We start from the raw sequence: 26,161 nt of genomic DNA on the forward strand, positions 1-26,161 counted from the left end.
TTATCCAGTGAAATTCTGGCTTATCCCATTTAAATTCTGTTTAATTTCAGATTCACTTATCCCATTTAAAGAAATTAAATTGTTGATTTCTTGTTTCCCAGCAGCTGAGGGGTGGATTGAGGGTTCCTCTCACTGCTGCTGCTCGTGGAGCTGCTCTCAGGCCAGCAGCAGCAGGCTCAGACATGCAAATGCTGATCTCCAGAGGATGGAGAATAATCTGATTTACCCTCAGACCCTGCAAGGCTGCACATCCTGCACTGAACCCAGAGCTGCAGCAAAGGGCAGAGTCAGCTCTGGAAACCTCTGAACTTTTGACTTGATTAATCAGGGGCAAAAGGAGCTGGAAAATCTGGAAACCTCTGAACTTTTGACTTGATTAATCAGGGGCAAAAGGAGCTGGAAAATCTGGAAACCTCTGAACTTTTGACTTGATTAATCAGGGGCAAAAGGAGCTGGAAAACTCTGGAAACCTCTGAACTTTTGACTTGATTAATCAGGGGCAAAAGGAGCTGGAAAACTCTGGAAACCTCTGAACTTTTGACTTGATTAATCAGGGGCAAAAGGAGCTGGAAAATCTGGAAACCTTTGAACTTTGACTTGATTAATCAGGGGCAAAAGGAGCTGGAAAATCTGGAAACCTCTGAACTTTTGACTTGATTAATCAGGGGCAAAAGGAGCTGGAAAATCTGGAAACCTCTGAACTTTTGACTTGATTAATCAGGGGCAAAAGGAGCTGGAAACATCCCAGGGTGTGGGCAGGGCTCCGGGGCAAAGGGGCAGGAACATCCCTCAGCCCTGGAGCTGCACACAGGAATTGCTGGCACTGGCCTGGGGACAGGAATTGCACCCCAAAATTAACTTAAAAAAAAAAAAAAAAATTGTGTCATTGCATTTTTTTCACCCTGAAGGCTTCAATTCCTGCAGAATACACCCCAAAAATCAGTTAAAAAAACCCATTTTTGTCCCACTGCATTTTCAGCCTGAAGGTTTCAATTCCTATAGAATACACCCCAAAATCAGTTTAAAAAAAACATTTTTGTCTCATTTCTTTTTCACCCTGAAGGCTTCAATTCCTACAGAAAGAGGACAGGAATTACACCCCCAAATCAGTTTAAAAACCATTTTTGTCCCACTGCATTTTCAGCCTGAAGGTTTCAATTCCTGCAGAATACACCCCAAAATGAGTTTAAAAACCATTTTTGTCCCATTTCTTTTTCAGCCTGAAATATTCAATTCCTGCAGAGAGCAGGACAGGAATTATACCCCAAAATGAGTTTAAAAACCAAGGATGAGAGCCTCTCCCACAACAGCCAGAAAATCCAAACTAAACAAGAAATAAAAATAATAACAAATATTTATTATATTTATATATCATTCATATTTATAGATATTTCTATTTATTATATTTGGGTGAGGAATATTTGGAATCAAATGAATTCATTAATATGGATTTATTCTTTTTTTATCTATGAATGGATTTGTATTTTACTTTAGGGAAATTTTACTTTAGGGAAAAAGAACCCCCATAATTTGCCAGATAAATTCCCTGTGCCTCCTTAAAAAACCCCAACCATGAGCACCAAGGTTTGTTTTCATACTGGGGCTTCCCTTGTGTAATTTGGATTATTTATTATATTATTATGGAATATAAATATAAATATAAATATAAATATAAATATAAATATAACTATAAATATGAAATTATGAATATAACTATAACTGTGACCGATAATATAAATATACATATAATTTAAAATATAGATAAAATTAAAATTTAAACTATTAAAATATTAAAATAATATAAAATATGAATTTAAATTAAGAATAAAATGAAAATTAAAGGAATAGAAATATAAATATAGATGAAAATGAAAATATAAAATATGAAATTAAAAGGTAATATATAGTTATGAAATAGAAATTAAAATGAAAATATAAATATAAAAGAAATTAACTAAAATTAAATGAAAAATAATTAAGAAAATTAAATTAAAAATAAATTAAACTATAAACTATAAAATAAAAATAGATTTAAAAATTAAATATCGAAAATAAGTAAATAAATAAAATAAATATAAAAATAAGTAAATAAAAATAATAATTAAATAAATAATTTTTAAAAATAAATATTTAAAATTATATTTATATATATTTAAAATATTTAAAAATATATATATATTAAAAAATCACATTTTCCAGGCCCTCCCAGCAGCAGCTTACCATCCTGGTTGCCCCACTCCCAGTCGGGCCCTCGGACCACCTTGGCCCCCTGGAATGTCCCTTTCAGGGTGATGCGAGTCAGATTCTGCCGAGGGCTCACGAGGACCCTGCAAAAACAACACCAGAGGAATTAAAAATAATAATAAAATGACTTTGTTGGTGTTCCTGAAGTGCCACAGCTCTGCTCCAGCTCAGGGCTGTCCCACCAGGACCCCCTCCCTGCAGGGCAGTGACAGTTCTGGGAGGCAGGGATGGAGCTCGGGGAATTCCGGAACATTCCAGGCACCCCCAGGCCAGGGAGCAGCACAGAGGTACCCACGTGATGGTGAACAGGGGGTCTGATGTCCTGTTCAAGCAGCTCCCAATGCCCATGGTGTCACCCCCAGAGCCTCCCTGCTGTGCCCAGGCTGCCACCGAGGCTTCTCATCGGCCACCAACCACCAAAATCATGGATCAGGCAGGGTACAGCCCTCAGAGCCTGTTAACAGCCACCAAAATCATGGATCAGGCAGGGTACAGCCCTCAGAGCCTGTTAACAGCCACCAAAATCATGGATCAGGCAGGGAACAGCCCTCACAGGCAGGTACAACAAACCGCCCTCCAGCCTTTAACCACAGCCACCCAAAATCATGGATCAGGCAGGGTACAGCCCTCAGAGCCTGTTAACAGTCACCAAAATCATGGATCAGGCAGGGGGTACAGCCCTCAGAGCCTGTTAACAGCCACCAAAATCATGGATCAGGAGGTACAGCCCCAGGCTGAACAGCACCAAATCAGGATAGGCGGACGCCTCAGCTGTAACAGCCACCAAAATCATGGATCAGGCAGGGTACAGCCCTCAGAGCCTGTTAACAGTCACCAAAATCATGGATCAGGCAGGGTACAGCCCTCAGAGCCTGTTAACAGTCACCAAAATCATGGATCAGGCAGGGAACAGCCCTCAGAGCCTGTTAACAGTCACCAAAATCATGGATCAGGCAGGGTACAGCCCTCAGAGCCTGTTAACAGTCACCAAAATCATGGATCAGGCAGGGAACAGCCCTCAGAGCCTGTTAACAGTCACCAAAATCATGGATCAGGCAGGGTACAGCCTGTTAACAGCCACCAAAATCATGGATCAGGCAGGGTACAGCCCTCAGAGCCTGTTAACAGTCACCAAAATCATGGATCAGGCAGGGAACAGCCCTCAGAGCCTGTTAACAGCCACCAAAATCATGGATCAGGCAGGGTACAGCCCTCAGAGCCTGTTAACAGCCACCAAAATCATGGATCAGGCAGGGTACAGCCCTCAGAGCCTGTCATCAGCCACCAAAATCATGGATCAGGCAGGGTACAGCCCTCAGAGCCTGTTAACAGTCACCAAAATCATGGATCAGGCAGGTACAGCCCTCAGAGCTGTTAACAGTCACCAAAATCATGGATCAGGCAGGGTACAGCCCTCAGAGCCTGTTAACAGTCACCAAAATCATGGATCAGGCAGGGTACAGCCCTCAGAGCCTGCTCATCAGCCACCAAGCCACCAAAGTCCACGGGGACTGTCTGGCTGCTCAGCCAGGATACAATCCCTTTTCAGGCTACAGTCTACAAAGGCTTCTCATCAGTCACCAAAATCCACAATCCACAGGTTCCTGCCTGGCTGCTCAGCCAGGGTACAATCCCTTTGCAGGGTACAATGCACAAAGCCACCAAAATCCACGGGGACAGCCTGGCTGCTCACTCAGGGCACAGTCCAGAAAGCCTTCTCATCAGTCACCAAGCCACCAAAATCCACAGGTTCCTGCCGGGCTGCTCAGCCAGGATACAATCCCTTTTCAGGACACAGTCCCTTTTCCAGGTTCAATCCCTTTTCCAGGTTCAGTCCCTTTCCCAAGTTCAATCCTTTTCCAGGTTCAATCCCTTTTCAGGACACAGTCCCTTTTCCAGGTTCAATCCCTTTTCCAGGTTCAATCCCTTTTCAGGGTTCAATCCCTTTTCCAGGTTCAGTCCCTTTTCCAGGTTCAATCCCTTTTTCAGGTTCAATCCCTTTTCCCGGTTCAATCTCTTTTCCAGGTTCAGTCCCTTTTCCAGGTTCAATCCTTTTCCAGGTTCAATCCTTTTCCAGGTTCAATCCCTTTTCAGGGCACAGTCCCTTTCCCAAGTTCAATCCTTTTCCAGGTTCAATCCCTTTCCAGGTTCAATCCTTTTCCAGGTTCAATCCCTTTTCCAGGTTCAATCCTTTTCCAGGTTCAATCCCTTTTCAGGGTTCAATCCCTTTTCCATGTTCAATCCTTTTCCAGGTTCAATCCCTTTTCAGGGTTCAATCCCTTTTCCAGGTTCAATCCCTTTTCAGGGCACAGTCCCTTTTCCAGGTTCAATCCCTTTTCCAGGTTCAGTCCCTTTTCCAGGTTCAATCCTTTTCCAGGTTCAATCCTTTTCCAGGTTCAATCCTTTTCCAGGTTCAGTCCCTTTTCCAGGTTCAATCCTTTTCCAGGTTCAATCCCTTTTCCATGTTCAATCCTTTTCCAGGTTCAGTCCCTTTTCCAGGTTCAATCCCTTTTCAGGGTTCAATCCTTTTCCAGGTTCAATCCCTTTTCAGGGTTCAATCCTTTTCCAGGTTCAATCCCTTTTCAGGGTTCAATCCTTTTCAGGGTTCAATCCCTTTTCAGGGCACAGTCCCTTTTCCAGGTTCAATCCCTTTTCCAGGTTCAATCCTTTTCCAGGTTCAGTCTCTTTTCAGGGCACAGTCCCTTTTCAGGGTTCAATCCTTTTCCAGGTTCAATCCCTTTTCAGGGCACAGTCCCTTTTCCAGGTTCAGTCCCTTTTCCAGGTTCAGTCCCTTTTCCAGGTGCCCCAGTCCATGTCCCTGGAGCCAGACAGGCTCTTGGCAAGCCCCAGCCCAGGCAGGGCAGCCCGAGTTCAGCAGCTGCTGCCCAGGGCAAGGGGAGGGGAAGCTTCCTCTGACCTCAGAGCATTTCTTCTCCCTCTAATGCCTCCAGAGGGAAGGTGGAGACCCAGCAGGATAAAAAGCTTAGCCTTGAACTGTTTACTTATCCAGCAAATGTTGAAGTGTTTTACTTTTCTCACCCTGCTCAGATCTCCCACCTGTGGGTTTCAAAGGAGGGAGGGACCATTTATGCCTTGCTCTTATGATCACTAATAATTAATTTTCGTTAATTAGCCAGGCTGGGGCTCAGCAGGAGGAAAGTGAAGGCCCTGTGTTTGGAGGGTTGAGATTTTGTTTGCTTTAAGCACCATCAAGGCTGGATATTGTTATGAGAGGAGATAATGGCAGTGGAGGGAAAGGCTCAGCTATAAAGAGCCACAGCTCAGCATTTATTTTATTGCACTGTCAGGCACTGGAGACTGGCTTCAAAAACCAGCCTGGATCTGGGAACAGCCCCTGAAACAGCCTGGATGCTTTCACTGCATTTTGTTCAATGTTTTTCTAATAATTTATCAAAGAAAAAGAAAATTTTCTAATAATTTATCTCAGCCAAGCCCTGAGACAAAGTGATAAAAATATAATTCTCCCTCCCCAAGCCTTCTCTCACAAGGGATGGGATTCAGTGCAAAGATTCTTAGTGAGAGTAAAATAAAGCACCAAGCTGAGCTTAAGATGTTTAAATAGCAAAAATATCCAGCCCTGCTTCTATTCTTGGCAGAAGTTCTCTTTTTGGATTATCATGTAACAGCAGTCATTCCCCAGCTCTGCACCCTCACATTCACCTGCCACCTCCTCTGAAACTTGTGCATGGAGACCAAAACAACAGAGCTGATCAATTTAGAAAGCTGAGTTTCCTTAAAAAAGGAAATTGTAAGAAACTCCACCTCCTGTCCTGCTGAAATCCTGGGGCCAGAAGTGCCCTCCTTGCCCAGCCTCCCCAAAATCCTGACCCTGCCTAAAACCAGCCAGCACCAAAGGGTGAGGCAAGCACCACATCTCCTCAGCCAAAGATTTTCATCTAATTCAATGTTCCAAATATTGGATAACAACCAAAGTTACCCAGTGTGATGCAAAAATACCCCAGGGATAAATTTAATCACCGTGGTCCTGCCTTTAATAACAAATTTAATTCTGACAGCACAAGTCTGCAGCCACTTCTGCCCTACAAATTCCAAGGATATTAAATTACTGCAGAGCCCAGAAAGCACTTGGGAGCATGAAGTGTCCAGAATGAGGTTATGGCTCTCTCCAGCAGGCTGGGAACCCCTCCCTGGGGATGCTCTGCCTGCTCAGGCTTCTCTGAGCTGCTGGTTTGGGTTCTGACATCCCTGAGCTGCCTCTGGAACAGCAGCATCACCCCTGCTTTGAGGAGAGGGATGGGGGATTCAGATCCACTGCTCTGCAGAAATTCACACAAAAACTAATTTAAATTGGCAGCAGCAAGGAGAGCTCCTTCACACCAGGCATGGTTGATGTGTTCAGTGGGATTTTTCTGCTGCAGAAAGTTCTTATCTGAAGAAATAATCACAATTAAGAGGACTGAGAAACAGAAGGGGTGGGCACCTTGTAAGGTGGCAGCCCAAAAATATCACATTAATCCTTCCAAACTGACTGATCTGCAATAAAAATTCAAACAAAAACTCATTTAAATCTGCAGCAGCAAGGAGAGCTCCTTCACACCACTCCACATCACGTGGCTGATGTGTTCAGTGAGATTTTTCTGCTGCACAAAGTTCTTACCTGAAGAAATAAACATCAGAAACATAAAACATAATTAAGAGGACTGGGAAACAGAAGGGGTGGGCAGCACCTTGTAAGGTGGCAGCCCAAAAATATCACATTAATCCTTCCAAACTGGCTGATCTGCAATAAAAATTCAAACAAAAACTAATTTAAATTTGCAGCAGCAAGGAGAGCTCCTTCACACCCCTCCACACCAGGCATGGTTGATGTGTTCAGTGAGATTTTTCTGCTGCACAAAGTTCTTATCTGAAGAAATAATCACAATTAAGGGAAGCAGAAGGGATGGGCAGCACCCTGGGAGGTGGCAGCCCATAAATATCACATCCATCCCTTCACAAAGGCACAGCTCTAAACCAGATTTTCAACTCATGGGAAACACAAACCCACATCCCTGCCAGGACACACAAATATCCACCTCCAGAAAGGCCAAAACACAGAGATTTTGCAGGAATTAGGGGTAAAAGTGACCTCAGTGCAAGAAATTGCAGGTTTTCTAATCCCCCAGCAAAGCTTCTCCAGCAGGAGATAAAGGAGGCACTTCTGCCAGATGGCTGCTGCTTGCTCAACAGGAACCAGGCTGAGACTGGGAGCTGGAGAGGGATCAGCAGCACAAAAACCTATTTCAGGAGCTGCCTTCAGCCAGATCTTTCCCTTTTCAATCCTTGACAAGTCACATTTCTTGAAAAAACCAGCTGTTACCTTAAAACACATTAATCTATCTGTAAAAGCTGTGAGGGTTTTGTAACCCCCAAAGTAATTTGGATCACAGAAAGCTATTTCAGGAGCTGCCTTCACCCAGATTTTTTCCTTTTCAATCCTCTCCTTCCTTGACAAAGCACAGTTCTGGACAAAACCAGTTGTATCCTTAAAACACATGAATTTATCAGTGGTTTTTTGGTAACCCCCAAAGTAATTTGGATCACAAAAACCTATTTCAGGAGCTGCCTTCACCCAGATTTTTTCCTTTTCAATCCTCTCCATCCATGACAAAACCAGCTGTATCTGTATAACACATTAATTTATCAGGAAAATCTGGGACAAAGAACCAAACCTGGGACAAAGAACCAAACCTGGGACAATCAAACCTGGGACAATCAAACCTGGGACAAAGAACCAAACCTGGGACAATCAACCTGGGATAAAGAACCAACCTGGGACAACAATCAAACCGGGATAAACAATCAAACCTGGGACAATCAAACCTGAGACAATCAAACCTGGGACAAAGAACCAAACCTGGGACAATCAAACCTGGGATAAAGAACCAAACCTGGGACAATCAAACCTGGGACAATCAAACCTGGGACAAAGAACCAAACCTGGGACAATCAAACCTGGGACAATGAACCAAACCTGGGACATCAAACCTGGGACAATCAAACCTGGGATAAAGACCAACCTGGGACAATCAAACCTGGGACAAAGAACCAAACCTGGGACAATCAAACCTGGGACAATCAAACCTGGGACAATCAAACCTGGGACAATCAAACCTGGGACAATCAAACCTGGGACAAAGAACCAAACCTGGGACAATCAAACCTGGGATAAAGAACCAAACCTGGGACAATCGAACCTGGGACAATCAAACCTGGGATAAAGAACCAAACCTGGGACAATCAAACCTGGGATAAAGAACCAAACCTGGGACAAACAATCAAACCTGGGATAAACAATCAAACCTGGGACAATCAAACCTGAGACAATCAAACCTGGGACAAACAATCAAACCTGGGATAAAGAACCAAACCTGGGACAATCAAACCTGGGACAAAGAACCAAACCTGGGACAATCAAACCTGGGACAATCAAACCTGGGACAAAGAACCAAACTGGGACAATCAAACCTGAGACAATCAAACTGGGACAATCAAACCTGGGACAATCAAACCTGGGACAAAGAACCAAACTGGGACAATCAAACCTGGGACAAAGAACCAAACTGGGACAATCCCACCCAAGCCCTGCTGCTGTCCAGTCCCATCAGCACCCAGGTTTTTTGGCTCACCTGCTCAGGGCTGTTCCCAGGAGTGGAACAATCTACCCAGGCTGTTTGCTCCCAACCTCGGGGATTTTCACCAGCCCTGCTCTTTGTTTTATTGTGTTTTCCTGGCAGACAATGGAGCTGCACAGGGAAATGTTTGGTGTAATCAAGCACAAGAAATACAAATATTGTCTCCCAGTGGGCTTTACCCTGCAGTCCAAACAGAAACTGCAGCTCTTTCCAGCTGTAATTCTCCATCCAGCTCTGGCTGGTGCAGGTCCCAGCTGGAAATCAGAGCCAGGAACAAGTGTGAGCTCTGATTTAGAACTGGGCAGTGTCAATAATCCAAACTCCCATCTGTGGCTCTGAGAGCTGAGGGACAACTGCTGCCTGTTTGATTGCTGGGCAAAAATAGAAATTATCTGTGTTATTTACACAGTAACCCCTCAGCAGGAGGGATTTATTCTATTGTTAACTATATCATTATATTAATAGTATAGTATGAGTATGATATGATGATATATATTATGATAATATGATTATATAGTAATTAGGTATGAGTAGAGATTATTATATGATATTAATTATATTTATTCTATTAACTAATATTATTATGGTTAGATTAAGTATTAGATTACATTACAATATTAGGTTAGATGACATTATAGGAGTATATATATTACATGATATGAGAGTATATGATATGTAGAGTGATATCGTATATGTATAGTATATTATATTAGTATTATATGAGATATAGTATTATATTATATTTATATTATATTATATTAACTATATTTCTGATTATTAACTAATATTATATGTTTATATTAATTATTATTTACATTACAATATTAGTATGTTACTTATTACATTATATTACATTATATTACATTATTATAACTATATTTATTCTATTATTAACTATTTCTTTTAAACTGCAGTGGCAGTTTGAGCTAAGAAATTTGGGGGAGGAATGTTTGGAATCAAATGAATTTGGGTGAGGAATATTTAGAATCAAATGAATTCATTAATATGGATTTATTCTTTTTTTTATCTATGAATGGATTTGTATTTTACTTTAGGGAAATTTTACTTTAGGGATAAAAACCCCATAATTTGCCAGATAAATTCCCTGTGCCCCCTTAAAAAACCCCAACCATGAGCACCAAGGAGTATTCTCATACTGGGCCTTCCCTTCTGTAATTTGGATTATTTATTCTATTATGATAGAAATAGAATAAAAATGTTGTTTTTCTCTTTTTGCCCTTAAGGAGCTGCCAAAGTTTTTCTCTTCTACTTTATTTAGAAGGGAAAAAAAAGAAGAGAAAAGAAAAAGAGAGAAATAAAAATAATAGTAATCATATAACTAAAATAAAATTATATTAGATAATATAATTATAGAAATATATAAGGATATTTTATTCATATAAATATATAAAATTATATTATATAAATATAATTAAAATGTTGTTTTTCTCTTTTTGCCCTTAAGGAGCTGCCAAAGGTTTTCTATTCCACTTTATTTAGAAGGAAACAAAAAAGAAGAGAAAAAAGGGAGAAATAAAAATAATAATAAATTATATAACTATAAGAAAATTATATAAACATATTTTATCTAAATATATATTTATTTATATAAATACTAAAATTATATTTTATAAATATAATCTTTTTTTTCTCTTTTTGCCCTTAAGGAACTGCCAAAGATTTTTTCTTCTACTTTATTTTGAAGGAAAAAAAAGAAGAGAAAAGAAAGAAGAGATGAGTGATCTAAACAATAATAAAATAAATAAAAATAACAATAAGAAATATCAAATTATGAGGTCAGGGAGAGATTACCTCAAAAGCAACCAGCCCTTCCTATCCCCTAGACTGGAGCTCAGGTGATTTAGGAGCTGAAATAGCTCTGCAGGTAAAGGATCTTTAGGGACTGACTGCAACCCTCCTGGCTGGGTTAAATCCCCTAAATCTGGGTTAAATCCCCTAAATCTGGGTTAAATCCCCTAAATCTGGGTCAAAGCCCTGGTCCTGAGCTGGGAGGGCTCAGCAGGCAGGGCTGGCTCGGAGCAGCAGGATTGGAGAAGGACCAAAGGATCCCAACCTGCCAGGGAGAACCTGAGCAAAACCCCAAATCCACCCAGCACCTTCCAGTGACTCTGAACACTCTGACCTGCCTGCTTTGTCCCTAAGGGACTGCCAAAGGTTTCATCTTCCACCTCACTCAGAAGGGAAAATAGAAAATATTCTGATTTTCTCTCTTTGTCCCCAAGGAACTGCCAAAGGTTTCCTCTTCTACCTCACTTAGATGGGAAAATAGAAAATATTCTGATTTTCTCTCTTTGTCCCCAAGGAACTGCCAAAGGTTTCCTCTTCCACTTGACTTAGAAAGAAATAAAAAACAAAGAAAATACTTTGATTTTCTCTCTTTGTCCTTTAGGAACTGCCAAAGGTTTTATTGTCTACTTTATTTAGAAGGGGAAAAAAGAGAAGAGAAGAGAAAGGAAAAGAGCTGAGTGATGTGAGCAAGAGCCCCAGTGAGTCCCAGGCAGGAGATTTCAGTTCAGAGAGATCTGCAGTGCCCGAGGCAGGGCTGCCAGCTCAGAGCTGCCTGTCCCTCACACAGGGCACCCAGGCTTTTTACTTCTATTTGAATTTTGAATTCATTTATTACCTTTTTTTTCTCATATTTTTATATTTCTATTTTTATTTTGATATTTTTCTCTTTGGAAGGTTCTGGAAGGGAGCACTCACAGCTGGGAGTGCGCGGTCTCGTAGCGCTCGAAGGCGTGCACAGGTCGAGGTCAAAGCACAGCCTGCACTTCCACCTCATGCCTGCTTGCTCTTTATATCTCTTTTCTCTTCTATTTTATTTCTATTTTTATTTGACATTTTTCTGTGTGGAAGGTTCTGGAAGGAGGGGACACTCACGGCTGGGAGTGCGCGGTCTCGTAGCGCTCGAAGGCGTGCACAGGTCATGGTCAAAGCACAGCCTGCACTTCCACCTCATGCCTGTTAGCTCTTTATATCTCTTTTCTCTTCTATTTCTACTTTAATTAAATTTTTATTTTGACGTTTTTCTGTGTGGAAGGTTCTGGAAGGAGGGGACACTCACGGCTGGGAGTGCGCAGTCTCGTAGCGCTCGAAGGCGTGCACAGGTCGTGGTCGAAGCACAGCCTGCACTTCCACCTCATGCCTGCTTGCTCTTTCTGTCTCTTTTCTCTTCTATTTCTATTTTATTCTATTATTTATTTTGGCGTTTTTCTATGTGGAAGGTTCTGGAAGGGAAGGGAGCACTCACGGCTGGGAGTGCGCGGTCTCGTAGCGCTCGAAGGCGTGCACAGGTCATGGTCAAAGCACAGCCTGCACTTCCACATCATGCCTGTTTGCTCTTTATATCTCTTTTCTCTTCTATTTCTATTTTATTCTATTATTTATTTTGGCGTTTTTCTGTGTGGAAGGTTCTGGAATGAGGGGACACTCACGGCTGGGAGTGCGCGGTCTCGTAGTGCTCGAAGGCGTGCACAGGTCATGGTCAAAGCACAGCCTGCACTTCCACCTCATGCCTGCTTGCTCTTTATATCTCTTTTCTCCTCTACTTCTACTTTAATTAAATTTTTATTTTGACATTTTTCTGTGTGGAAGGTTCTGGAAGGAGGGGACACTCACGGCTGGGAGCACGCGGTCTCGTAGCGCTCGAAGGAGAGCACTAGGTCATGGTCGAAGCACAGCCTGCACTTCCACCTCATGCCTGCTTAGTCTTTATATCTCTTTTCTCTTCTACTTCTATTTTAATTAAATTTTTATTTTGACACTTTTTTCTCTTTGGAAGGTTCTGGAAGGAGGGGACACTCACGGCTGGGAGTGCGCGGTCTCGTAGCGCTCGAAGGCGTGCGCCAGGTCGTGCTTGTTGCTCATGTAGCACTGGGTGCACCAGGTTGTGGTCAAAGCACGACCTCCTCATGCCTGTTTGCTCTTTATATCTCTTTTCTCTTCTATTTCTGTTTTATTTCTATTTTTATTTTGGCATTTTCTGTTTAGAAGGTTCTGGAATGGGGTAGAGGGAGGGGAGCACTCACGGCTGGGAGTGCGCGGTCTCGTAGCGCTCCAAGGCGTGCGCCAGCTCATGGTCAAAGCACAGCCTGCACTTCCACCTCATGCCTGCTTGCTCTTTATATCTCTTTTCTTCTATTTCTATTTCTTTTTATTTTGACATTTGTGTGGAAGGTTCTGGAAGGAGGGGACACTCACGGCTGGGAGTGCGCGGTCTCGTAGCGCTCGAAGGCGTGCACAGGTCATGGTCAAAGCACAGCCTGCACTTCCCCCTCATGCCTGCTTGCCCTTTATAATTCTCTTTTCTCTTCTATTTCTATTTTATTTCTATTATTATTTTGAGATTTTCTCTTTGGAAGGTTCTGGAAGGAGGGGACACTCACGGCTGGGAGTGCGCGGTCTCGTAGCGCTCCAAGGCGTGCGCCAGCTCATGGTCAAAGCACAGCCTGCACTTCCACCTCATGCCTGCTTGCTCTTTATATCTCTTTTCTTCTATTTCTATTTCTTTTTATTTTGACATTTCTTTGGAAGGTTCTGGAAGGAGGGGACACTCACGGCTGGGAGTGCGCGGTCTCGTAGCGCTCGAAGGCGTGCGCCAGGTCGTGCTTGTTGCTCATGTAGCACTGGGTGCACAGGTCGTAGTCGAAGCACAGCTTGCACTTCCACCTCATGCCGCGGATGCCGTGCTTCTTGCAGCAGTCACAGATGATGTTGGGGTGACGGACACCTGGGGGAGGAGAAGGGAATGGGAGATCCATGGGAATTCCAGGGGAAATCGAGATTTCATAGCCACCCTTCCGGCACTGCAGAATGCCAAAGCCTTCCAGAAAAAGATCGTTCAGATCCACAGGAATTCCAGGGAATATCAAGGTTTTAGAACCTCCCTTCCAGCACTGCAGCTGGACTGGGATTGGCCATTAATTAGAAACAACCAATCCCAGATCCACCTGTTACTGTTATCCCACAGCAGCAGGTGAGAATTGTTTGCAGTTTGTTCCTGAGGCCTCTCAGCTTCTCAGGAGGGAAGAATCCCAAGAAAAGGATTTTTCATAAAACATGTCAGTGACAACCTGCCCTGCTTTATAAACTGCTGCTTGCCCCCAGCTCCTTGCCTGGGACCCTGAGACACTCGGGGAGTGTGACACCAAATAAAGTCACCCAGTGCCACCTCAGGAGTGTAACACCAAATAAAGTCACCAGTGCCACCTCAGGAGTGTGACACCAAATAAAGTGACCCAGTGCCACCCCAGCCGTGTGACACCAAATGAAGTGCCCCAGTGCCACCCCAGGAGTGTAACACCAACTAAAGTCACCCAGTGCCACCCCAGGAGTGTAACACCAAATGAAGTGCCCCTGTGCCACCCCAGGAGTGTAACAGCAAATAAAGTCACCCAGTGCCACCCCAGCAGTGTGACACCAACTAAAGTCACCCAGTGCCACCCCAGGAGTGTGACATCAAATAAAGTGACCCAGTGCCACCCCAGGAGTGTAACACCAAATGAAGTCACCCAGTGCCACCCCAGGAGTGTAACACCAAATGAAGTCACCCAGTGCCACCTCAGCAGTGTGACACCACATAAAGTGACCCAGTGCCACCCCAGGAGTGTAACAGCAAATAAAGTCACCCAGTGCCACCCCAGGAGTGTAACACCAACTAAAGTCACCCAGTGCCACCCCAGGAGTGTAACACCAACTAAAGTCACCCAGTGCCACCCCAGGAGTGTAACACCAAATAAAGTGCCCCAGTGCCACCCCAGGAGTGTAACATGAAACAAAGTCACCCAGTGCCACCCCAGGAGTGTAATACCAAGCAAAGTCACCCAGTGCCACCCCAGCAGTGTGACACCACATAAAGTGACCCAGTGCCACCCCAGGAGTGTGACACCAAACAAAGTGACCCAGTGCCACCCCTGGAGTGTAACAGCAAATAAAGTCACCCAGTGCCACCCCAGGAGTGTAACAGCAAATGAAGTGCCCTAGTGCCACCCCAGGAGTGCAACACCAAACAAAGTCAACCAGTGCCACCCCAGGAGTATAACACCAAACAAAGTCACCCAGTGCCACCCCAGGAGTGTGACACCAAACGAAGTGCCCCAGTGCCACCCCAGGAGTGTGACACCAAACAAAGTGCCCCAGTGCCACCCCAGGCCCATGCTGCTGCTGCCTCGACTTTTTCGTTCCGCGCTGCGCCTCCCCTGGCAGCTGGGCTTCTGCAGAGCCCCAAAACGGGTGACTGTCCCCCCCCCAGTGCCCCATCCAGGCAGGACAGGTGCCACTCACCTATCTGGGCGTTGTCATAGAGCAGCAGGTCGTAGGCCCCCTGGAAGCCCGTGCGGTAGTTGGTCCTGTTGCCCTGATCCCACTGCACCACCACGGTCTTGTCGGGCGTGGTGGGGCTGCCCGTGCGGCCGATCTCCACCACGGTGCCCACGTTGCCCTCGCCGCTGTCCTGGCTGCCCCACTTCCAGTCCACTCCACGCACTACCCTCATCCCCACCTGCATGCTGGCATGGGGGTCCGGGTCCATGGAGCTGCACAGCAAAGCCTAAAACTGCTCCTGCAGAGGGGTCTCGGAGACGGGCGGGCTCAGCATGGTCAGCACACCTGGGAAGGCAACAACAGCAATTTAGGGGTGTCAGTCCACACATCACATCTCCCACCCAGAATGGTCTGCCTACAGGAAAACCCTGACCTGTTGGGATAAATCTGTTTTATTCCCTGTGAAAATGTGTATTTTATGATTGGTGCCACTGCACACGTCACATTTCCCCCCCAGAATGGTCTGGATAAATCTGTTTTATTCCCAGTGAAAAATGTGTATTTTATTATGGTTTTTGGCAAATATTACAATGGATATTATTTGGGTTATGTCAGAAAGTGATGCTGTATTAATTTTTTTTGTAGTGTGTTAGATATAGCTTTATGTGATAACAGAAAGTTAAAATAGAAACTGTGCTATGTAAGATACTTGTTTAAAGAAAAAGAGAATTCAGAGAATTTAGAGAATTTCAGAGGAAGAGAATTTATTCTCTACAGAAGAAACAAACCTCTTCCTGCCTCACTCAGCCCTGGAGATGCCATCAGGATTCAGAGGAAGGAGCTGGCACTGCCCAGACAGAATCCTGAGTTGGAATGGAATTGATGCATCACAAATGAGGTGTGTGAATATGCAACAGGCTGTTGTTTTTAAGGGTTAATCCTCTGTTAACCTGGGTCCTTTTTCAGGCTTATTTTGCCCTGAAAAGGAACTCAGACTGTCTGGAACTCTTTGTTTTTATTGTCTCATATTGCCCTAATCCAAATTATTATTACTCTAATTCTATTGCTAATCTTTTAACAATTTTATTATTATTAAACTTTGAAAATTTAAAAAATGAGTGATTGGTGTTTTGCACATTCACAAATGGGATTCTCACAGCTTTAGCACTGATGGGAGTGATTTAAAAACTAACCAGGCTGCCAAGGCTCATCGACACCTGCAATAATACCCAAAAACTTCTTCCAGAGAGCTGGGCATGAGGGAAGAGAACTGGGCAAGGAGACTAAAAAATTCCAGTACCAGCCCTTGATTCCAAACTCAGAATAAACACAGAGACACAACAACAGCAGAAACAAGCAAGCTCAGTGAATCAAAGTGAAAGAAAACACCAGCAGCAGGATTTCAGCAGTAAAAGGGAACCTCAGTCCATTTTTCAGGAAGTCTCCTCACATGCATCTCATTTTCACACAGCACTGCCGAGTTTCACTTGCCCTTCAAGTCAGTTTTGGTTTTGATTTGAGGACACAGGAAGCTTTAAAATTTGAAAAAAGCATTTGCTTGTTTTCCCCAAGTAAGGGCAGATTTTTAAAACCATGGCCAATGTCAGATTCATTTCAGTCCTTTGCTGTTATTTATCCAGCAGGAACAGGGCAGGGCTGTTCTCTACCTGCTTTAATAACCCAGATTGAGTGCTGGGATCAGTGAGACAGGACCAGCCTGCCCAGCTGTTGCCATGGCAATGGGTGAAGATGCAGCACATCCTCAGCTCTGAATGAAATCAGATTCTCAAATCAAGCAGATTCTCAAATCCTTGTTTCTTTACCAGCACAAGACAAAGAGGAAATGTGGCAGAGCCTGGAGAAATCTCCTGGAGGATCCCTGCATCTTCCTCTTCCTCCTGAGCTATCCACAACACCCAGATTTTCTCAAAGCTGGAAAGAAAGGCCCAAGAGGATGCCAAGGGATGAAGAATGCAGATGGCACTGCCCCAGTGCCAGGACACAGAAGGTGGGGAGCTGGCCCAGCTGAGGGGACGGGCTCAGCCCCAGCAGCAGGAGCAGCTCTGGGCCCTGGGATGTGCTGCCAACGCTCCCACCCACCAACAAAAACATCTGAAACCACCAAACCCTAAAAATAAACCCATCCTCCAGCCACACATCCCCTTTGAATGAGTGGAGGAGTGGTTGGATGCAAAACTCTGGGGTTGGGCTGTTTGTCTCTGCTCCCACACACCCTTAGGATGGTTCTTGCACACTCAAAGGATGAGTCTGGACTCTGGGTTTTTTCGGTTTTCAGAATTGTTTATTGTTTCTTATCTACAAAGTCCCTTCTCTGCCCGACCTGGATCTGACCAGCAGGGCAGCCAAAGGCACTCTGACCACCCCCAAGGCGGGCACATCTTTTATAACAAAAACTACAAATATCAGATTTACCTTTTATCCCCAATACCTGTCACCCTCGTCACCCAGTGCACCCTCACCCCAGACCAATCCCCAAGTGCCAACACCACAGCAGGAGATGGACAAGGAGAAGAAAGAAGAGCCCTGTGACACGCCCTGATTGCTCCATCTTGTCTCCATAACCCCCCTGTACCCAAACCCCAAAATCTGGGATTTACCCTATAATTGTGTTTTCCCTTCACCATTCCCACCCCAGTGATTCCCACAGGTTCCATCTCCTCATACACAGGTGGCACATCCCTGATGGATCAAAATCCATCCACCAAGTGCTTCTGGCAACATTCCAAGGCTCCCGAGCCCCCCAAGGGTTCTCTGGGTAGCTCTGGACATCAGGAGGGATGGGCTGAGCTCCCACACAAAAGCATTTAAACAAAAAATACAAATGCAGATTTGCAGCGTGAGCCTGATCTGTGCTCAGCCTCAGCACCTCTGCAGCTTCAGCCTCTCCTGCTGGGACACCCAAACACGTGGCACAGCAGAAGAGCAGCAGAGCCAGCTCTCCTTGGGAACTGCTCACCCTCCTCCCTTCTCATCAGCACTAAAAGCCACCCTGGGGGATCTTTCACTGGGCTCTGTGGGGCAGGGGGAACACGGCTGGGCTGGAGGGGCACCGGTGTTTGCTGTCTGGGAGAGAGCAGGAATCATCCAAGAATGTCCCTTGTGTCCCACAAGGAGCAGGAATCATCCAAGAATGTCCCTTGTGTCCCACAAGGAGCAGGAATCATCCAAGAATGTCCCTTGTGTCCCACAAGGAGCAGGAATCATCAGAATGTCCCTTGTGTCCCACAAAGAGCAGGAATCATCCAAGAATGTCCCTCGTGTCCCAAAAAAGAGCAGGAATTATCAGAATATCCCTTATGTCCCATAAAGAGCAGGAAATATCAAAGAATATCCCTTGTGGAATTACCAAAGAATATCCTCTGTGTCCCACAAAGAGCAGGAATTATCACAGAATATCCTTTGTGGAATCATCAGAATATCCCTAGTGTTCCACAAGGAGCAGGAATTATCAAAGAATGTCCCTTGTATCCCAAAAAGAGCAGGAATTGTCAGAACATCCTCGGTGTCCAACAAAGAGCAGGAATTATCAAAGAATGTCCCTTGTGGAATTATCAAAGAATTTCCCTTGTATCCCAAAAAGAGCAGGAATTATCAGAATATCCTTTGGGGAATTATCAAAGAATGTCCCCTGTGTCCCACAAGGAGCAGGAATCATCAGAATATCCTAGTGTTCCACAAGGAGCAGGAATTATCAAAGAATGTCCCTTGTATCCCAAAAAGAGCAGGAATTGTCAGAACATCCTCTGTGTCCAACAAAGAGCAGGAATTATCAGAACATCCCGTGTGTCCCACAAACCCACATTTCCCCGTGCACCTCCCCCAGAATTCGGATGCTGCTGGAGCTCAGCTGCACTCCTGTGATGCTGAATGCCCTCAAAGGAGCTGCCAGTGCTGCAAAAATCCCTTCCCAACCTGAATATCCCATTTTCCTCACCAGAAGGCACCGAGTGCATCCTGCACTCCCATCTCCTCCTCGGGAAAAAGCTGCTCTAAACCCTGAGATGAATTTCAGTGTTCTCGTGGTCTGAGCCCTGCCAGAGCAGCTTTATTGACTTCCTAAGTGGAAATGTTTCACTCCCTGAAGCAAAAGCTCCTCCCTCGATGCCTCCTGGGCTGTAATTATTCCAGGTAGAGCTGCCAGAAATAATTCAGAAAGGAAACAACAGTTTCCCATGGGAATTTCAAGTAAGAATGAAGGAATAATTCAGATTTCTGAATCCTCAGCTAACACTCTGACCTTGCCTGCTGTGTCACAGGGAAGAGCAGCCTCTCAGTTTTAGGAAATCCCACTAAAAGTTAATTGGGAAAAAGGGAAAAACTCCAGGTTTCAGCCCAGCAGCAATAATTGTGGCAAATTTCTGCCAATATTTCAATATTTCAGCCCAATTTCCACCTGGTGGGAGGCAAAGGTTGGCCCAGAGCAAACAGAAGCCAGAGCTTTGAGCAGCTGACAAAACTCAGGGCCTGGTTATCACATTATTTGAACAGCATGGTAAACAGAGGACGTGTTTAAAAGAGAAAAAACAGCTTTTTTTTCTTCCCTTTACACGTATTTTGCAGTTTGAATTGTCTTGAGGTGAATTGCTCCACTTCAGAGAGATTTGCCCAGGCAGGAAATGCTTCCTCAGGTCATTTCAAACCCCACACTTCCCCAAAATTCCCAATTTCCAGCACAGATCAGCCCCAAACCAGCCAGAATTACACAGAGCATTTGAAAAAAAACCACCATTTCTCACTCTTTTCATCCTCTTTGCCATGAAATAAAGTCTTCCCAAGTCATTCAAAGTGCAGATTAATCAGCACCACCACTGTAAAGCCTCAAGATTTAATTCTGCACGTCCTCACATCAAAAATACCAACATCATTTTGGCTGAATTCACCAGCTCCCACTGAATTCATCTGCTGATTTTTAGCATTTTTCTACCATTCCTGTGAGCATTTCCCTACAGAAATAAGGCTCAGCAGGGTTTTCCCCCTTGCCTGACACAAATTTCACAGCTCAATGCACCCTCCAAGTGTCGCTCCCTCCCTGCAAGGCAGAAATAAACATTTTTGTGTTCTTTAATAACACAATCAGCATCAAATCCCTCTGGCTCCAGGCTTACAGCTGCTCACTTTATTACCAAAGTGACCAAAAACCTGAAATTCACACAAATTCACTCGCTGTTAGATGGAAACACAGCAGGAAACCAGCAAAACACACAGAAAAAATTCAATATTTTGGACCCACCACCACCTTGCAGCAGAGAAGCTGAGGCTGCCCCATCCCTGGAGGTATCCAAGGTTGGACAGGAAAATAATTTGGGATTTAAAGTCCCTTCCAGGCTGGAATTCCAGGAGATTCCCTGCATTGATGTTTTTCTTCTCCTCGAGCAGTCAGGGATTTTTTTTTTTGGTCTAAAATTGTGCAAAATGGCATCAGGGGAGGGAGGCAGAGGAGCAAATTCTGCTTTTGTGGCTTAAACACCAACAGCAGATCAAGAAAATCACTTTAGTGATTTATCAAAAAATCAAATAAAAAGGGCAGCTGCCACTGGTGAAACCAATAAATAAAATAAAAATTATAAAATCCTGAGGGAGGTGAAATCATTTCCAGTGCCCAAAAAGCTCAGGTGCTCCCAGAATACATTTAAATACATGACATAAAGAGAATAAAGCAGGTGATGAACAGGCTGAGGGATGAAAATCCTCATTCCAGCAGGAGAGCAAATCCTGAACCACAAGGGAGGAAATGCTAAAAATACCCAGCCAGAATTTGATCTCTGCAATCAACACTTGGCCTTCACAAATGCCAGCCCATTGATCTGTTTTGCCCAGACTGAATTTTCCATTTCATTTTTACACTGCTTGTCTTCTGGCACTGAGTTGGTTCTTTGCCTTTCAGGGATATTTGAGTGGTTCTCACTCTGGTTTTCCATCTATTTCTTCACCTTGTTAAAGGAAGCACCAGTAAATTTATTCATTTCACCTTGTAAATTTATCAATTTCACTTTGTTAAAGGATCTAGGTCTAAAGGAAGCACCAGCAAATTTAATATTCAGGAGCTCTGTGCAAACTTTTCATTCCTGGTTTCCTAAAAAATGGAGATAAACCTGTAAATTTATTAATTTCACCTTGTAAATTTATTAATTTCACCTCGTAAATTTATTAATTTCACCTTGTTAAAGGATGTAGGTCTAAAGGAAGCACCAGCAAATTTAATATTCAGGAGCTCTGTGCAAACTTTTCATTCCTGGTTTCCTAAAAAATGGACATAAACCTGTAAATTTATTAATTTCACCTCATAAGTTATAATTTCACCTTTAAGGATTGGTCAAGACACCGTAAATTTATTAATTTCACCTTGTTAAAGGATGTAGGTCTAAAGGAAGCACCAGTAAATTTAATATTCATGAGCTTTGTGCAAACTCTTCATTCCAGCATTCTGATTTCCTAAAAAATGGACATAAACCTGTAAATTTATTAATTTCACCTTGTAAATTTATCAATTTCACTTTGTTAAAGGATGTAGGTCTAGAGGAAGCACCAGCAAATTTAATATTCAGGAGCTTTGTGCAAACTCTTCATTCCTGATTTCCTAAAAAATGGGCATCAAGCTCAGAATAAATGATCTAAATAAATGATCTAAATAAATGATCTAAATAAATGATCTAAATAAATGATCTCCCACCTAAAGGTGGAAGAAGTGAGAGAGAATTTACCCATTTTAAATTTTGGGTTCATTGTGTGTGAGCAAGGCAGGACCCAAAAGCTGCAGTGGACACAAAACCTGCCCTGAGCTGGCCTTGAACCTTCAATCTGAACTCAGATTTCAGCTGCCTTTGATGACCAGAGGCACAGAGAAGTGAACCTGCCCCAAAAATGCAACACTGACCTGCACCAAACCCCCGTGGCTTTGTCACCGAGAGCTGTGGAGCACAAAGGGCTTTTTGTCAGCAGTGAGAAGCAGAATTAATTAAACAGAGAGTGACAGGGATCAGCCAGGAGCAAAGGCACAGCACAGGGCTCCTCGTGAATCAGCTCCCTGCTAAGTGCAGCACAAAATCCACCTGGATTGCACAATGGTCAATATTTGCTGCAAAACACTGAAATGCAAACAGCACCTTCAGGAAACAGCAGCAGAGAGCACAAAGAAGGAGCAGAAGCTGTGGCACACCACAGGGCACTGGCCTTGGCTGGGATTCCCTTCCCTTCCTTTCCTTCCCCTCCTTCCCTTCCCTTCCTTTCCTTTTTTTCCGGGTCCTTTTCCTTTCCTTCCTTTCCTGTAATGTCCGGTTACCTGCCTTTCCGTTCCTTCCTTTCCTTTCCTCTTCCTTTCCGTTCGTGTCCTTCCTTTCCTTCCTTTCCTTCCTTCCTTTCCTTTCCTTCCTTTCCTGTTCCTTTCCTTCCTTCCCTTCCTTCCCTCCTTCCCTCCCTTCCTTCCCTTCCCTTCCCTTCCATTCCCTTCCCAACCTACCTTCCCTCCAAACCTTCCCAAACCTTCCCAAACCTTCCCAAACCTTCCCAAACCTTCCCAAACCTCAAACCTTTAACCTTCCCAAACCTTCCCTTCCCCTTGGTGACCAAAGCAGGGCTCAGCAATCCAAACCTTTCCTGCTTTTCCCACTCAGGCTGAGGGTGCACAGCAAGCTGCAGAGGAGCACCCCGAGGTGCTCAGCAAGAAAAAATGGGATAAGAAACAGAAATTTTTGGAGTCTCTCTGCCTCTCCAAGCAATCCTTGCACCTCAGGAATTCCTTAATTTCACCTTTCCAGTCCTGGTCCCTGCCTGCCAGGGTTAACCCACCCCACACAGAAAGGTGGGATATCCTCTGCCAGCTCAGGGATGCTCAAAATTCACATTTCCACACCACCAAAAGCACAAGTTCCCTCCACAGGAAAACTTCAGGTTTCAAACAGCTGAGATCAGGGCTGGTGTGGCCAGTGGAGAATGGAAAATGATTACAAGTGAAAGTTCACACTGGGCATCTCGTGGATCTCTCTTATTACATCCCAGGAGATAATTGCTCATTGCTCATGATGAAATTTCCTTCTGGCTTTTGATGAACTGTGTTCTTTCCAGGAGGGAGAAAAAACAGCTCCAGCCATTTGCTTTAATTGGAGCTGACAGTTTGCAGATTTGAGCCTGGAGCCTTGAAAAAGCTCAGCAGCTGATGAGAATCCACTTTTTTCCTCAATTGCAGATCTCTGAGTTAAATTTATATTGCTTTACAATAAAAACAAATTCTCCCTGCCCACACACACAACCACTAGGTAGTGTTGCTTAAGGAAAAAAAAAATTATTTGCTAAGTTTGAATGAAGGTCTTTGCATAGAAAAAAATGGGAGAATGGAATTTAAACTTTTTCATGGAAGATCTCTGTGGAAAAGAAACAAAAACCTCAATATTATTGCATTGAATGATTCTTCTGCATTTCCTGCCAGGAATCACCATCACCTTTCTGGCCCTTGGCACTGAGGTCAACAACCAACCACCTGCATCCCTTTTTTCTGTGCCCAGAACGGTGACAAAGCCACAAAATTTAAAAAAAAAAAAAAACAGTTTAATAAAGTCAAACAGAACCAGCCAGGGCAGCTGGGAAATCTCCCCTGCTCTAAGAACAAGCTCACAGAGCTCAGGAAGGGTTTCAGTGTCCTTCATCATGCCTTGTGGAGATGGCTGGACTAGGTGGCCTCAGCAAAATCCCTTCCAGAACTATTTTCAATCATCTAGAAATAGAGGATCAGACAGAAACATATTCCAGCAGTGAGAAATCTGTCTTGGCAGAGGATTTCAGCTGTGCCCTTCCTTGACATTGCTCTGATATATTTCTCAGAGGCAAAACCATCTGGCCCAGAGCTGATGGTGAGGAGCCCTGGTAAAGCTCAGGTCTGCATCTCTCTCACACCAGCTATCAACTCCTATCTGCCACTCAAATCTGAGTTCAAGCAGTTAAAAGTTCATAAAACCCCAATCTGATGACATGATGGCCTTGCCTGTCCACAAAGTCAGTGAGTGTCCCCTAAAAGTCATTCAAAAATCAAAATCCGGATTCACTGCAGGAGTGAGAAATGAAGAGGAATTAACTCTGAGGAAGAGGAATTAACTCTGAGGAAGAGGAATTAACTCTGATGTCCTGAGAGGTGGTGGAGCAGTGGAAAAATTGAGGAAACACAGGTGGCTCACAGGTATTTGGACTCTGGACCCTTCAGCACTGGGGGCACAAAGGGATTTTTAACAAATCCTCTGAGTTAGGAACACGATTTTTCCTCCTCCTCCAATTTTTCCAAAGGAAAAGCAGCTCCTTCAGCCTGGCATGAGGGAGCTGGAGCACAAAAGCTGCTGGATCCCTGATGAGCCTTGATAGCTCATCCTACCAACTTGAGGTTCCCTTCCAGGCTCCCAGAAGGGTCAGCCAAAGTCATTCAAAAATCAAAATCCGGATTCACTGCAGGAGTGAAAAATGAAGAGGAATTAACTCTGAGGAAGAGGAATTAACTCTGAGGAAGAGGAATTAACTCTGATGTCCTGAGAGGTGGTGGAGCAGTGGAAAGGCTGAGGAAACACAGGTGGCTCACAGGTATTTGGACTCTGGGCCCCTCAGCACTGGGGGCACAAAGGGATTATTAACAAATCCTCTGAGTTAGGAACACGATTTTTCCTCCTCCTCCAATTTTTCCAAAGGAAAAGCAGCTCCTTCAGCCTCGCATGAGGGAGCTGGAGCACGAAAGCTGCTGGATCCCTGATGAGCCTTGATAGCTCATCCTACCAACTTGAGGTTCCCCTGCAGGCTCCCAGAAGGGTCAGCACTGCACTCCTGTCTGCTTTCAGCCCTTCCTGTGCTCTGCAAGCACATCAGGAGCTTCAAATCTAATCTCTGCTGACATGCCTTGGGCCAGGCAGCCACGTGGGAGCAGAACAAAGCCAGGAGGAGCTCTGGCTTTCCCACTCAGCCAAGGTTTGGGGGGCAGCAGGTCCATCAGCCCAGCTCCAGGTCTGTGCATTTGGTGTTTTCTGGGCACTCTGGAGGATCCAAGAGAAGCCTGCAGGTGGGAGATGCACAAGAGGCACAGGTGGGACTGGTGGCAGAGCCAGGAGCAAAGCTCACATATCCCAACTCCCAAGTTCTGCTCTCCACAGCCTGGGCACAGGAAAGAAAGGAAGTTTCAAGCCCTGGTGCAGCGTGCATCCCTAATTCCAGCAGGGATTCCAGCAGGGAATGGAATGTTTGGAGTCTCTCTGCCTCTCCAAGCAATCCTTGCACCTCAGGAATTCCTTAATTTCACCTTTCCTGTCCAGTTCCCTGTCTGCCAGGGTTAATTCACCCCACACAGAAAGGTGGGATGCTCAAAATTCACATTTCCACATCAACATCAACCAAACCCCACAAAAGCACAAGTTCCCTCCACAGGAAAATTTCAGGTTTTCCTGGTGGCTCAAGGTCTAGGATCAGCCAGCTGAATATCCTGCCAGCACACCAATGGAATTTCACTGATTCCACGTTCCAGCCTAAATGCTGACGGACTTTTCTTAAGTTCTTGGAAATTTCAAACACTACTACAGAGGGAAAAGAAATATTTAAATCCTGCAAGTCTCCCACAAAACAACAGACTGCACTTTCTCTTTGTTTAAGGAGAATTCAAGGATTTCTCTCCCATCAGAGCTTCCAGGAGAGCGCATGGAAAGGTGAGAGAACAATTACAATTCTGCATTACAATTCTGCATTACAATTCTGCATTACAATTCTGCATTACAATTCTGGCCCCTCCAAAACAGCCTTGATAAAAACATCCCTGAAAAACAGCCAGAACTCCAACAGGACTCTCCTTTCTCTCCCTGGAAAACAGCAACTGAAGGAAAGGGCAGGAGCAGAGCTGACATTCAGCACAGCCCTGGATCCTGCCTGAGCCCAGGAGCTCTTCTGGAGCAGAGATGATGAGCAAGGCAAACAGATTTGATGGGAACAGGCAGGGACAACAC

The 26,161-nt window shown here is 44.4% G+C and overlaps 1 protein-coding gene across 5 annotated transcripts in view; it reads right to left on the reverse strand.

Annotated features, from left to right (window-relative positions):
- The window catches only part of MIB2 (MIB E3 ubiquitin protein ligase 2), a 37,584-nt gene extending 22,057 nt beyond the window's left edge, over positions 1 to 15,527 (reverse strand). For 2 of the 5 annotated variants that reach the window (XM_050982468.1, XM_050982467.1), the window contains exons 1-3: positions 15,204 to 15,527; positions 13,479 to 13,650; positions 2,221 to 2,327 (exon numbers count right to left, since the gene is read on the reverse strand). In XM_050982468.1, the coding sequence (XP_050838425.1) occupies positions 2,221 to 2,327; positions 13,479 to 13,650; positions 15,204 to 15,450 (526 nt within the window). In that variant the 5' untranslated portion in view covers positions 15,451 to 15,527. Of the gene's footprint in view, positions 1 to 2,220; positions 2,328 to 12,726; positions 12,898 to 12,949; positions 13,089 to 13,306; positions 13,433 to 13,478; positions 13,651 to 15,203 lie in introns of those variants that run through there. The other 3 variants (XM_050982470.1, XM_050982469.1, XM_050982471.1) reach the window with 3 other exon arrangements.
- Positions 15,528 to 26,161: the final 10,634 nt, after the last annotated feature.

This window comes from Serinus canaria, chromosome 21 (assembly GCF_022539315.1).
Source record: "Serinus canaria isolate serCan28SL12 chromosome 21, serCan2020, whole genome shotgun sequence".
Lineage (NCBI taxonomy): Eukaryota > Metazoa > Chordata > Aves > Passeriformes > Fringillidae > Serinus > Serinus canaria.